The following is a 15488-nucleotide window of genomic DNA, read 5'->3' on the forward strand; positions in this document are numbered from 1 at the left end:
TGATATTGAGAAGGCTATCTACACTTACAGTGAAAATGTGCTTAATTCATTAGACAAAAAATTGCAGGCAACTGGTATATTTTGTGATCTGTCAAAGGCATTTGACTGTGTAAATCACAATATCCTTTTAAGTAAACTAGAATATTATAGTGTAACAGGAAATGCTGCAAAATGGTTCAAATCTTATATCTCTGGAAGGAAACAAAGGGTGTTATTAGGAAAGAGACATGTATCAAGCTATCAGGCAACATCCAACTGGGAACTAATATGTGGGGTCCCACAAGGTTCCATTTTGGGGCCCTTACTTTTTCTTGTGTATATCAATGACCTTTCATCAGTAACATTACCAGATGCCAAGTTTGTTTTGTTTGCCGATGATACAAACATTGCATTAAACAGCAAATCAAGTGTAGTCTTAGAAAGATCAGCCAATAAAATATTTGTGGACATTAATCACTGGTTCCTAGCCAATTCTTTGTCACTAAACTTTGAAAAAACACACTACATGCAGTTCAGAACTTGTAAGGGGTGTCCCATGAGTATGTGCCTAACATTCAATGACAAGCAGATAGAATTGGACAGTGTTAAATTCTTGGGATTACAATTTGATAATAAATTCAACTGGGAGAAGCACACCACAGAACTGCTGAAGCGTCTTAACAAATCTCTGTTTGCAATACGAATTTTGTCAGACATAGGGGATATAAAAATGAAAAAGCTGGCATACTATGCTTACTTTCATTCCATAATGTCATATGGGATTATTTTTTGGGGTAATTCATCAAGCCAAGCTAAAGTTTTCTGGGCACAAAAACGTGCAGTAAGAATTATATGTGGTGTGAACTCAAGAACATCCTGCAGAAGCCTGTTTAGGGAACTAGGGATACTAACTACTGCTTCCCAATATACACTCCTGGAAATGGAAAAAAGAACACATTGACACCGGTGTGTCAGACCCACCATACTTGCTCCGGACACTGCGAGAGGGCTGTACAAGCAATGATCACACGCACGGCACAGCGGACACACCAGGAACCGCGGTGTTGGCCGTCGAATGGCGCTAGCTGCGCAGCATTTGTGCACCGCCGCCGTCAGTGTCAGCCAGTTTGCCGTGGCATACGGAGCTCCATCGCAGTCTTTAACACTGGTAGCATGCCGCGACAGCGTGGACGTGAACCGTATGTGCAGTTGACGGACTTTGAGCGAGGGCGTATAGTGGGCATGCGGGAGGCCGGGTGGACGTACCGCCGAATTGCTCGGGGCGTGAGGTCTCCACAGTACATCGATGTTGTCGCCAGTGGTCGGCGGAAGGTGCACGTGCCCGTCAACCTGGGACTGGACCGCAGCGACGCACGGATGCACGCCAAGACCGTAGGATCCTACACAGTGCCGTAGGGGACCACACCGCCACTTCCCAGCAAATTAGGGACACTGTTGCTCCTGGGGTACTGGCGAGGACCATTCGCAACCGTCTCCATGAAGCTGGGCTACGGTTCCGCACACCGTTAGGCCGTCTTCCGCTCACGCCCCAACATCGTGCAGCCCGCCTCCAGTGGTGTCGCGACAGGCGTGAATGGAGGTACGAATGGAGACGTGTCGTCTTCAGCGATGAGAGTCGCTTCTGCCTTGGTGCCAATGATGGTCGTATGCGTGTTTGGCGCCGTGCAGGTGAGCGCCACAATCAGGACTGCATACAACCGAGGCACACAGGGCCAACACCCGGCATCATGGTGTGGGGAGCGATCTCCTACACTGGCCGTACACCACTGATGATCGTCGAGGGTACACTGAATAGTGCACGGTACATCCAAACGCCTTGTGGATGGCTCCCTGTACGTGCAGCTCAGCAACACCAGTACTGGAGCAGCAGTACGAAATGCAGAAATCATCTGTATACAGAGAAGGTGAGACCGAGGGCGCAACAGCTGGTGCTAGACCATTAATGGCCACTAAAAATAGACACTTAATACAGAGCCCTGCAAGACTCCATTCTCCTGGATATAGATGGAACAATGGGAAGCACCAACTTGGACAAAGAAAGTAGGGAGCAACAGGAAGTTTTGGATAAAAACTGCAAGTGGGTCCCAGAGACCCTACTCATACAATGTGGCAAGGATTCGTCGTCACAAGGTCATGTTGTATGCTTTACGTAAGTCAAAAAAGATGGCAACCAGGTGTTGCCGATAACTATCCACATCAAGCACATTTTTACCGGGTTTTAGCAACGGAATGTCAGTGCACTCCCACCACTGTGATGGAAAGATGCCATCGCACCACAGATCCGGTTGAAGATGGCAGAGGAAATGGTGCTTGTAGTCAGATGAGAGACATTTAATCACCTGGCTGTGGATTCGATCAGGCCCAGGAACTGTGTCGGGGCAATGTGCAAGGGCACTGAGGAGCTCCCACTATGTAAATGAGGGCGTTATAGGATTCACTGTAACGTGTAGGGAATGAGAGGACGTTTGCTTCCACCCGCCGTATGGGAGTGCCAAAGGCTGGGGCATAATTCTCAGACACAGAGGCTCGAGCAAAGTGCTCAGCAATCGCATTTGCGTCAGTAGATAACACACCATTTATGATAACACCAGGGACACCTGTTGGTGCCTGGGACCCGAAAAAACCTTTGATCTTTGCCCAGACTTGGGAAGGTGACATATGACACCCAGAGGCTGAGACGTATCTCTCCCAACACTCCTGCTTCCATTGTTTGATAAGGCGGCAAACACGAGCACGGAGCCATTTAAAAGCTATGAGGTGCTCCTTTGCCGCATATACTGCTGTAGAGCTGGTCAACGCTCCTTAATTGCTTCAGCGACTTCCAGCGACCACCAAGGGACTGCCTTACACCTGGGGCACCCTAGAGAACGAGGGATCGCATTTTCTGCCGTAGAAACAATTGTTATAGTCACCTGCTTAACCATCACATCGATGTTACTGTGTGGGAGAGATTCAACAGTGACAGCAGAGGTGAAAGTTTCCAAGTCTGCCTTGTTTAAAGCCCATCTGGGCATGCATCCATGGACCTGATGCTGGGGCAGTGACAGGAAGATGGGGAAGTGGTCACTACCACACAGGTCGTCATGTGATCTCTAGTGGATAGACGGGAGAAGTCCTGGGCTGCAAATTGATAAATCAATGGCTGAGTAACTACCATGAGCTACACTGAAATGTGAGGCGGCCCCAGTGTTTAAGAGACAGAGGTCGAACTGAGACAGTAAAATTTCGACATCTCTGCCTCGGCCAGTAAGCATGGTGTCACCCCACAAGGGGTTATGGGTGTTAAAATCTCCCAAATGTAGGAAAGGTTTACGGAGTTTATCAATCAGTGCACCTAATACATTCAGGGGTACTGCACCATCTGGAGGAAGATATACTTTGCACACAGTTATTTCCTGCGTCATCCATATTCTGACAGCCACAGCTTCAATAGGGGTCTGAAGGGGCAGAGTTTCACTACAGACTGAGTTTAGGACATAAACGCAAACTACACCTGACACTCAATTATAGTCACTACATTTCCAGTAATATCCTTCACAGCCGCAGAGGGAAGGGGTCCACATTGCCGGGAACCAGGTTTCCTGAAGGGCAATGCAGATAGCAGATGTAAAGCTTAACAGCTGCTGTAGGGGACAGGTGTAGTCTTCTGGCTCAGAGGTGACTTGGGTTGCCAGAACTGCTGGTGCGAGAACTGTTGTAGCAGGGGCATAAGATGATGTCATACGCACAGGATGCAGGCGTTCAAATTTTCTCTTAGCCTTAGTGTAGGTCAGTCAGTCCAGGGTCTTGTACTCCACGATTTTCCTTTCTAGAGAATCCTGCAGTCTGGCAAGCAAAGCGCATGGCGCTCTTTGCAGTTGATACAGATGGGAGGCGGGAGCGAGTAACTCCCGTGACTGGACAAAGGATGCTGTTTTGATCAAGACAGACCCAGATCTCATTTTGGACGAGTCCTCCACCTCCCCAAACTTGTCCTCTAAATGCTCAACAAAAAACTGAGGCTTCATGAACATACAAGGTACCGGGGCGAACAAGATCCACTGCCACCCTTAGCCTGATGTTCCTCCCATGATGTGGCCACGGAGGGGAACGATTTGGGGTCGTACTTCTGTGTGTTGAATTAAGCTCGTGATTGCTTAGAGACTGCTGGTGTTTCACCACCAGCAAGAGATGATGGACTACGTTTCACCGCGTGTCATCCGCCCTGATGCCACTCACTCCAACCAGGGGCCCCCTCCCCACGGGCGCCACCCAGCCGCAGCAAAGGCCACCTGGCAGGATGGCCATTGCCAGGTGTCCCGATGCCCCAGGGGGATGGGTATCTACTCCTTGGCATACGTGGGAAGTTAATGGTGCAGGTATCAGCAGAGTGATCCCTTTGTGGTCAGGGGGCTACAAACAACAGGGGATATGGCGGCCTCACCTCAACGGACTAGCTACCATGCTGGATCTCAGGTGCAAAAAGTCCACAGCCATCATCTACGCAGAAAGTGACACTGCGTAATGCATGGTGGAAAACGCAACCAGGAAGGTGTCCTCGCTCAAGAAATGGGGAATGGGTGGGACTGCAATGCGATGATGAGAAAGTGGGCTAAAGATCTCAATGCACGTTGGACACTATGCACCATGTAAGGCACCCTTCCCCAATTGGCTCGCTCTTCGGGAAAATTTTGGAAAATGGAGGTCAAACCCTACAGGGGACCATGACAAAGGACGAAACCTGTGAAACTCTTTTTGAGTCACCTCTTACGACAGGCAGGAATACCTCTAGCCTTTCCTAACCCCCAGACCCGCAGGGGGGCATAGTGGGAGAGTACTGCTCTCATTTTATAAGACCATAGTATGTTGTAGTTAGGCGAATGTTGTATACGTTCCCTGGTTGAGGTGCGGCAGTTAGACTGATATTACACGAGGTATTTTGGTGTTACGAATCAAAATTAACCGTAACATGCAATTTTAGGATGCTCAGGGAAATAACCCATTTCAGTACTGATGGTGGTGGTTTATGGTTTGTCTGTTCCAGTTGTCTATAAGAAACAGCTCCTAGAGTGTGTTTTGCTCACTTTCAGGAGACCAGTGTATATTTTAGGAGCTGAGGAAGGAATTAGAAAGTATCCATTATAAGAAAGGACTGTTTTCATAGATAATGACTTGGATAGTAGAGGCTATCAGGATGATTATAGCCGTAAGATGCAAAGGAGCACAAATCCTTCCCTAATGTCTCCCCTATGTCAGCCATTTTTGAGGCAACAATAAACTTCCCTAAAATGATATAAACAATTCATGTATCCTTTCTCAAATAAAATTTGTGGGGCAGTTTACATTTTTATACAGGGTGGCTTTGTTAAGTATAGTTTATGTAAAAATTTTTAGGGCAATGTATCCATAGATGACTTCCAGTCTGTTTAGCAAACCATCAGATTTACTTATATTATATTAATACTTTGTATGTGTAGAAGAGGTCAGTCTAGGATGATAAATAGCTGTCAGATTCTTGCAAGACACTGGATGTTCAAATCAGTAACCTCTTCTCCTAACACTCTCCTCAGCAGATAACTGTAATAATTTCTTGCACATGGATAGACAGATAATTTCGCAGAGCTTTGCACTCAGCTTAACATGGAATACACAGTGTGAAGAATGGTAGCACACTGACACTGCTAAAGAACTGCAAGGAATGGATGCCGAAAGATCAGAGGGGTGACAAACTTTATGTCCTTGAAATAGATCAGTCCTTGTGCACTACTTGGCTATAAACAAAGGAGGGGTGTGTGGGGAAAACGCAGCGACATATTCTAAGGAGGGGTGGGCGGAGGTCACAGCAGAGTGTCTGGAAGCATATTCCAGTTTGGTAATCCCATCTGAGGGTGAATGTCAATGAGTTACTGAAACAATCCAATGAAAACAATCTAGTTAGTAGTTGACGAACAACCGACTCATTCAGTTGTAGTTCCACATATCGGTTGGAATGTTCAGTCATTCTTAAGAGTAACCAGTCTCTGGGAGCAACCAAAAGATAACAGTCGATGCAGTCCAGAGCATTAAGTTCTGAGCAGGAACATTCAATCATTTTATGTAAGCATAGGCTTCTACGGCCATTGTCACTGTCAAAATTCTTTTAGGTTGTTCACCGCATTGTCAATACGTAAAACATTCAGACATTTTGGCCACTGTTGCAAGTGGCCTTCCTCATATTAACAATGTGGTCAACAACCCAGAAGAATTTTACCGACAGTTCCACTGTTTTTTTCATTGTTAAATCATTATAATTGACTGTACTCTGTTACTGCCCATTTTCACTGTTTCTGCCATTCTGATATTTATTTTTTATTGAATGACATTAAGTAGCTTTTAGTTCAGTTCTTCGTACACATTTACTAATAGAGTTTTCTTAATAGTCAACTTTCTGTCTGAATCAGAATGCCAAAATGGTCAGGGGCATGGGAATGGAAGGAATCATATCACTGGGCAGAAAGTGATCTTCAAGATGAAATCAATGTTATATACAGAATCTTCAAGGATGATTCATATTTGAGACTATCTTAAAGAAACTCAGAGACATTATTTATTGTACAGAGTGAAGCGAAATTTGCACACTTGAGCTTCACAATGTGACTCCTCAAATGCCAGCAATAAGAGAGGTCTCTCACAAAATGTCACCTGGAGATTACATCCGGTAGAAAAAAGGACATTAAAGAGTGGCAATCTGGCAACACTGTAACAATACGTATGGTAACCAACTGACAGCACATTTCACATTTCAATCGTGCTGTACCGTTGGCGAGGTGGACAGAGTTTAGGGTTAGCATGCAGAAGGTTGAGGGTTCAATCCTGGGTTGGGGTGCATTTTTTTTTAATTTGTAAATTTCATTCTAACATTTCATACTGTAATATACACCATTTCTTATGTCACATGTATCCTAAATTCACAACAAATATGTGGTTAGACAAATACGAAACAGACAGTTTAAACAATTAATGGGACCAAGGTGATATCACATACAAATAGTAACAGAGTTTGGACATTATTCACAAAGCACATTGCTAGTCCTACTGATAATGTAAGGCCCTAAAGAAATGTAATGGACCTGAACGAGGCAAGAATAATAGTTGGTACTAATCTATGTGACCATTAGAGGAGGGTACAAAGAAAACAGGTTTCGCTTCTAGTAGAGGAAGTGGTGCAAATAAATTCGAGCCCACGACATGGAAAGTGCATCTTTCAAAGCTGACCAAGCTTCCACTTCTAAGATTGTCGTATGTAAGTGCAAATGTTTTCCAGAGGACCTGCTGCAATCATGTTGACGAATAAGATGCCAGATATTGTACCACTTGAGACTACATTTACCACATAAAAAACATATGCTTTAACCAGGATCTAACCCTCAACCTCCTACATGCTAACCCAAAGCTTTATCCACTGCACCAACTGTACAGCACAACTACTATGTATTGACAGAGGTAGTTACTATACATGTGATTATAGTGTTGCCAGACTGCCACTCTTTAACGTCCTTTTTCTGCTGAATGTACTCGCCAGACAAAATTTTGTGACAACCTTTTTTTTTTTTTTATCACTGGCATGTGAGAGTCGTGCTGCGAAGCCTGAGTGCGCGAATTTCGCTTCACCCTGTATAATATATCAAAATCTTTATTCTGATGACAGTAATACGATGCTTGCCGGCTGAACATTTGCTGCCATCACAACATTTCTTCTACTTCACCTAGCTCAAGACCATGGACATCAGGATACGATACACTTACCTGTGGAGTAATGGTGTTGCACTCTTTTTGTAGTATAGTCTAATTTGTCTTCTGTTTAATTATTTATTGTGAATAACCCTTTCCTGACTCCTCGATTTCATGTATTTGTAACACATATTGATTGTCAAATACATTTTTTACGTAATTCACTTGTATGCATATATTTTTGCATACTTTCTTATGTTACGATGTTAAGTAGATAATACTTAATTACTTCTTTTATCCACTGTTTACTTGTTGTATTTTGTTACATATACGAGGTGCATTCAAGTTCTAAGGCCTCCGATTTTTTTTTCCTAATTAACTACTCACCCGAAATCGATGAAACTGGCGTTACTTCTCGACGTAATCGCCCTGTAGACGTACACATTTTTCATAACGCTGACGCCATGATTCCATGGCAGCAGCGAAGGCTTCTTTATGAGTCTGTTTTGACCACTGGAAAATTGCTGAGGCAATAGCAGCACGGCTGGTGAATGTGCGGCCACGGAGTGTGTCTTTCATTGTTGGAAAAAGCCAAAAGTCACTAGGAGCCAGGTCAGGTGAGTAGGAAGCATGAGGAATCACTTCAAAGTTGTTATCATGAAGAAACTGTTGCGTAACGTTAGCTCGATGTGCGGGTGCGTTGTCTTGGTGAAACAGCACAGGCGCAGCCCTTCCCAGACGTTTTTGTTGCAGTGCAGGAAGGAATTTGTTCTTCAAAACATTTTCGTAGGATGCACCTGTTACCGTAGTGCCCTTTGGAACGCAATGGGTAAGGATTATGCCCTCGCTGTCCCAGAACATGGACACCATTTTTTCAGCACTGGCGGTTATCCGAAATTTTTTTGGTGGCGGTGAATCTGTGTGCTTCCATTGAGCTGTCTGGCGCTTTGTTTCTGGATTGAAAAATGGCATCCACGTCTCATCCATTGTCACAACTGACGAAAAGAAAGTCCCATTCATGCTGTCGTTGCGCGTCCACATTGCTTGGCAACATGCCACACGGGCAGCCATGTGGTCGTCCGTCAGCATTCGTGGCACCCACCTGGATGACACTTTTCGCATTTTCAGGTCGTCATGCAGGATTGAGTGCACAGAACCCACAGAAATGCCAACTCTGGAGGCAATCTGTTCAACAGTCATTCGGCGATCCCCCAGAACAATTCTCTCCACTTTCTCGATCATGTCGTCAGAGCGGCTTGTGCGAGCCCAAGGTTGTTTCGGTTTGTTATCACACGATGTTCTGCCTTCATTAAACTGTCGCACCCACGAACGCACTTTCGACACATCCATAACTCCACCACCACGTGTCTCCTTCAACTGTCGATGAATTTCAATTGGTTTCACACCACGCAAATTCAGAAAACAAATGATTGCACGCTGTTCAAGTAAGGAAAACGTCGCCATTTTAAGTATTTAAAACAGTTCTCATTCTCGCCGCTGGCGGTAAAATTCCATCTGCCGTACGGTGCTGCCATCTCTGGGACGTATTGACAATGAACGCGGCCTCATTTTAAAACAATGCTCATGTTTCTATCTCTTTCCAGTCCGGAGAAAAAGAACTTGAATGCACCTCGTATTACATGTTCTTATTTATTTTGTGCATACTTGTGCACCACCTATTGACATATTGCCTTTCCCTTGTGGGCCTGCACACTGATTAGTTTGCTTACAACTTTGCATTGGCCACATACTTCTAAATATACTAGCATTCCTGTACATAATATGGTTTCCTTGGCGAATTTCTGGTGTAACAATATTGTAAGCAAAATACTGTAGATCAGTGTGGCCTGTTCAGCTGAGTTTGTACTCTACATATTTTTGCTGGGTTTATTGCATTTTTGTACATTATTTTGTGTTGACATTTCTGTTTATTTCTTAGGCAATTGATACTTAATATTTTATCTTAATGGAACATGCATTAATTTTATTGAATCTGTCTCTCACAAGAGTATCCACTAAGATGAAAACTGTGCCTTAGCCTCATTTTATGAGCAGACACTCATGCCTTTGTAACAGTTATGCAACTGACTTTTCATGCTTGTATTATGAACGTTTGTGTAATCCATTCTGGTACTCTACCTTAGTACCATTTTCTGTTATTCTAGACACGAAATTTTGTTCATTTGCAATCTTTTCTAGTAAAAGATAAAATCCATATTTAATGTCAAAACTACGAAAAATTTGTATTTAAGTAAATAAGTACACAAATTTTGGAAATACTTTTTATTCACCTCTCCTTGAAGTAAGATAGATACATTAAATGAAACTATATGGTTCCAGGGACCTTTTCAAATCTCACAAATCTATGCTGTATATATGCAGACTGATGAGGCAAATGAAGATATGTACCAAGGCTGGGATTAAACTCGATCTCCTGCTCACTAGGCAGATGTGCTAACCACTACACCTCCCTGGCACATTGGCTTTACACAACTGCACAGACCAACTTAACATTCTCCCTCCTCATGTGAATTGGAATTTGGATTGAGAAGGGAGGCATGCTATGGTAATCTGTGTAGTTGTGAAAACCTACAATGCCAGGGTGGTTCAATTTTCATTCAATTACAAAAATCAATCAACTGACCAATCAGTTGTTAAAAGCAGTCTATTGTGCCATCATTAGTGTCAGTGGCTCACTATTTTTTGCATGAAAAAGGAACTTGGTAAGTTAGATGAATAGGAAATTGTAGTAAGGTGATTGCACAAGTGAGCATGGTAATATTGGAAATCAGGAGGTAAGATCCCCACTTCAGTGGGGGACTGTCTAGAGGAATAGCCCAGAATGTGTAATCAATTTTACTTCATCATGAAGTAGTGGGTTCAATAATTTCAAAGCCAAAGGTTCCGTTGAGCCATAAACGTGGCAACCACAGCCCAGTCTGAATGAATCCACGGCACAATAAGTACTGAGTAGAAAAGTGTAGCATGCACCCAAAGAGGTGTGGGAGAGGAAGCAGATAGTGTTAAACATTCACATCCAGCTAGTCTTTAGTTGATTAATATGGTACGCAACAACATGTTGGCCTTTTATATCAACGAAAGTCCCAGAAATCAGGACTGCACAACAACATTAGAGTACCAGGTACCCAAGTAGAGTTATGGGTCAGGATGCTCCATGGTGTGATGGAACTGGCTGTGTGCATTTTCATGGTAGAGAACTGCAAGCCATGGGGAAGGGTTCAAGCTGAGAGTTTTCAGATAGCTTTTTGCAGCTGGTCTTCAGCTGAGGTTACAGATTGATAGCTACAATGAATGCAAAGGTTGTCATCACACAGCACAAGGATTAAGGATGGGGAAGACCACGGTTTAAGAACAAAATTCAGCAAATGCTGCGGAACCAAAGAATGTTGCACTATCGGTTCAAATGAGGATGAGCAGAACAACACTGGGCAAAAGTCAGTAGTGATTCGTACATCTGTAAAAAGACTGATACATACAGCATACATTCTTAGTAAAAAATGTTGAGAAGAACTCGAGAAAATTGTGGTCCTATGTAAAATCGCTAAGTGTGTCTAAGGTTTCTATCCTGTTGCTCAAACTGTCTGGGGTGGCAATAGAAGACGCAAAAGGAAAGATGAAGTTTAAAATTTTGAGCTTAATTCATTCACTAAGGACAATCAACCAAACACACTTGTTTGGCTAAGGCACGGACACTCATACAGTAGACATAGTAATAGGTATCCCTGGTATAGACAACAACTGAAAGAGATGAAAGCAAATAAGTTGCCAGGTCTGGATCAAATTCCAATTTGGCTTTACAAAGAGTATGCTATGGCACTGGCCCCTTACTTAGCTTGTATTTATCTTTAATCTCTTGCCCAGCACAAAGTGCCGAGTGACAGGGATAAAGTGCAGCTGACAGTTGTGGTAAAAGAACGAACCTACAAAATTACAAACCAATATCCTTAACAATGGTTTGCTGCAGAATTCTTGAACATAACTTAGCACGAATATAACAAATTTTCTTGAGGTGGAAAAGTTTCTGTCCACAAATCAGCACAGGTTTAGAAAGCATCACTCATGTGAAACTCAGATTGGCTTTTTCTCACACAATATCCTGTGAGCTGTTGAATGGTAACAGGTAAATTCCGTATTTCTAGATTTCCAAAAAAATTGTTTGACATGGTGCCACATCCCATTTTCAGGCTGTTAAAGGTATGAGAATACAGAATATGTTTCTAGATACATGAGTAGCTTTAAGACTTAGGTACGTTGTCACTGATGACGAGTGTTCAAAGACATCCAGAGTGCCCCAGGGAAGTGTGACATGACAACTGTAACTTATGTATCCAAATGATCAGACAGACAAGGTGAGCAGCAATCTGCAGCTGTTTGCTGATGATGCTGTGGCATGCACAGAGGTGTCAGAGTGACTGTAGAACAACAGAAGGTGTATTAGACAAGATTTCTAGTTCATGTGATGAATGGCAACTAGCTCTAAAAGTAGAAAAATGTAATACTCAACTACGGCATTAATAGTGAGCTACTTGACAGTCAGGTTGATTAAATATCTAGATGTAACACTGCAAAGTGATATGAAATGGAATGAGAATATAAGGATTGTAGTAGGGAAGGTGAATGGTCAACTTTGATTCATTGGGAAAATTTTAGGAAAGTGTGGCTCATCTGTAAAGGAGACCACGTTTATAACACTAATTCAACCCATTCTTGAGTACTGTTCAAGGATTTGATATCTCCACTAGGTGGAATTAAAGGAAGATATTGAAGCTTCACAGCGGGGCTGCTAGATTTGTTACCCTTAAGATTGAACAACATGCATGTATTATGGAGATGTTTCTGAACTCAAATGGCAATCCATGGAGGGAAGGCAATGTTCTTTTCGAGGAACACTACTGAGGAAATTTCGAAAACCGGTATTTGGAGCTGACCCAAAACAATTCTACTGCCGCCAACATACATTTCGTGTAAGGACCATGAAGATAAGAAGCGAGAAATTAAGGCTTTTACAAAGGCATATAGACAGTTGTTTTTCCTCACTATTTATGAGTGTGAAGTTACTAGCAGTGGTACAATGTACCCTTTGTCTCTCACCATACAGTAGCTTTCAGACTATGAAATTGTATGTTTGTAGAACAACGGTCTGACAGAGTACACTAGCTCACAGATGGCAAACACTAAGAGTGTAACTTTACTCAGCACAGAGCTCTGAGCAATGCCATTTCTTTGGGACATTTATGGAGCTGCATTACGTAATAAATCTAATTTTAAGCAACTGGTGAGATGAAAGCTAACATATGAAACAGTCAGGAGACTTAAAAACCCATATTGGAGGGTAAGTAAAACCAGGTGGTGGTACCAAGTGGCGTCATATGTCTTAAACAAGTCTAAAAAACCCGCAAAGAGAAGTTGGTGTTTAAGAACAGACTGCAGATTGCTGTTTCCAGTCTAACCATATGGTCAGTTGGATTGGATGACAACATTTGGAAATACCTTCTAGCCAAATATGACTGAAGATCCTGAGTAGATGAAGTCTTTGAGTAACATTCAGATGCTGACTCATTTGACTATGAATTGAATCCAGTTTAGAGACTTGTTGTGGACCAAGTCAACAGCTTGAAGCAGTTCTCGGGCACTGAAAAGTTTAGATAATTTACAGTTACGGGGTGCAAAATATAGGGAATGTCACATCTGTTGTTTTATGCATTTGAAAGGTGGTCTGCTAAGACGATGATGCCAGAACTGGCACACAGTGAGTCACGGGGTGTTCACCAAGAACTAATGCACTGATAGAAAGACCACCATGAAGGAGGAGACCTGGAACAGTTGCTGATATTTAGTGGCCCAATACACTACAGAGCTTGACCAACACCAGGAATGAAGAGTTGTATGTTTTCAAGCACTCCCAGCTTTGATTAGGAAGCAATCCTTTGCATACAGCCACTTAAAAGTGATTACAGTGGTCTGTGAAGGATGTCTCTTAAGATCTTTACCTGGCCCTGTAACAGTTATGAATAGCTGCCACAGCTGGTCCGTCATGTTAGAGGGTGTCTGTAGAAAGAGAGACAGCAATTCCAGTGGTGTGGGTGATCATATTGGAGAAGTCTCCTAAAAACTCATTGATGTCATTCGACAGAGGGGATGAAGGTGATGGTGACGTATACAACTGCCAGTTGGCTCTTCGGAGAGCCCAAAGTAGCAAGTGGCCCATCTGGCAGTGACAAGGAAGTGACATGATTACTGGCCATCGCAGGAGAGCAATGAGACTGAGGAAGGAAATACAAATAATAAAAAAGGTGACACGAATGGCAGTAGAGTGAGTAGGAGTACCGTCATTAAGGATACGCAGAGCAAGGTCAGAAAAAAGCTGACCAATCAGAAGGCCTCTACCAGATGACTTGGTACTTCAAGAGGGAGGTGCATATGGTAATCCTCGAGTAGGAGAAAAAGGGGGAGAGCTGCTGGAATAAGGTGGCAATCTCAAGGTAAGTAACTACCCTTCCTGAGTGGCAAATAATGCTGGAAACGTTTGCACCCACAACTGATGTGTGTCCAATGTGGTTTGTACAGGAACTCACTCAATGATGACATCTGTGCTAGCCAATGTACAGGTCATTCTAGATGCTGCCTTGAGACCAATAGTGTTCTGACAGAATGCACAGTAAAGTTTTAAAGAGTTGGAAAATGTTCATCAGTGAAATAAGTTTCTTGGAGAGCAACACAGATCACAGTACAGGACAATTTTTGTTGTTGTTGTTGTTGTTGTTGTTGTTGTTGGTGGTGGTGGTGGTGGTGGTGGTGGTGGTGGCGGCAGACGACTGTAATAACCATTGCAGTTCCTTAGAATTATCAAATTTAGGTCTCTTGGTAAGGTCTGAAGTGGCAAAGGGCAAAGAAGGAAGTTCATACACCAGAATCACGGGGGAGGGGGGGGGGGGGGGATGGACTAACAAACAAGATAGGTTTTGAGTCCAATGGTGTGATGTGTGGGGGGGGGGGGGGTGCACTAAAGATTGCTTTAATTCATTTTAGTAATACTTATTAAAATAATACTTACACTACACATTCTTATGTTCATACAATATTAACAATGGCTACTCACCAGTTTCTCCAGCTGGCGCCAGTAATTTCTCTTTCAACGATCTCCTTCTTGCAAGGCGTTCACTAAATGTATTTCGACTCTCATTTGTAAAACAGCGTACAATTTGAATCTTTGGGGAACACTGTTTCATCGACAGGCATCTTGTACGCAGAGGTTGCAAAGAAGGTGCCACAGACACCCGGCAGATGGTTGTGATTAACATTGTTCCTGCAAAAAAAGTATTTTTACTGCATATCAAATATCTCAAATGCATAAAGCACACACTAAACACAGCTTGTGAACATGACATCCCAGACAAAAAGTGGTTAAATGTTTTCGAAAGGGCAGAGAAACTGTTAGATAAAATGTAGCTATGGACTAAGCTCATCAGATGTACACAACAGAACTGTCACACACCCACAAGCACGCAAAGACAACAGTGGCCTTGTTTGTGAGAATGTGTGCACATCTGATTGATTTACATGTTTCAACCCCCTATCTGTTAATCTTCAGGTACACATAGATGCCATACAAACAGCCACTGAGGGTAGAAAAGTAAAATAAAAAAAGCTGAACTTTATTTTCATGTGTTGTTTTATAAGGGAAATTCCAAGAGCATTGCCCCAGTGCTACTAATATGAGCAAAATAGATACTAGCACCAAAATGTTGCAAAACAATGAAAATCATTAAAATTAAAGA

At 43.0% G+C, this 15488-nt stretch overlaps 1 protein-coding gene across 2 annotated transcripts in view; it reads right to left on the bottom strand.

The window, feature by feature from the left end:
- The window catches only part of LOC126162195 (growth hormone-inducible transmembrane protein-like), a 78711-nt gene that overhangs the window by 54631 nt on the left and 8592 nt on the right, over positions 1-15488 (bottom strand). For both annotated transcript variants that reach the window (XM_049918524.1, XM_049918523.1), the window contains exon 2: positions 14810-15016. In XM_049918524.1, coding sequence (XP_049774481.1) covers positions 14810-15011 — 202 coding nt within the window. In that variant the 5' untranslated portion in view covers positions 15012-15016. The remainder of the gene's footprint in view (positions 1-14809; positions 15017-15488) is intronic.

The sequence above is a fragment of the Schistocerca cancellata genome, chromosome 2 (assembly GCF_023864275.1).
Source record: "Schistocerca cancellata isolate TAMUIC-IGC-003103 chromosome 2, iqSchCanc2.1, whole genome shotgun sequence".
Classification (NCBI taxonomy): Eukaryota; Metazoa; Arthropoda; class Insecta; order Orthoptera; family Acrididae; genus Schistocerca; species Schistocerca cancellata.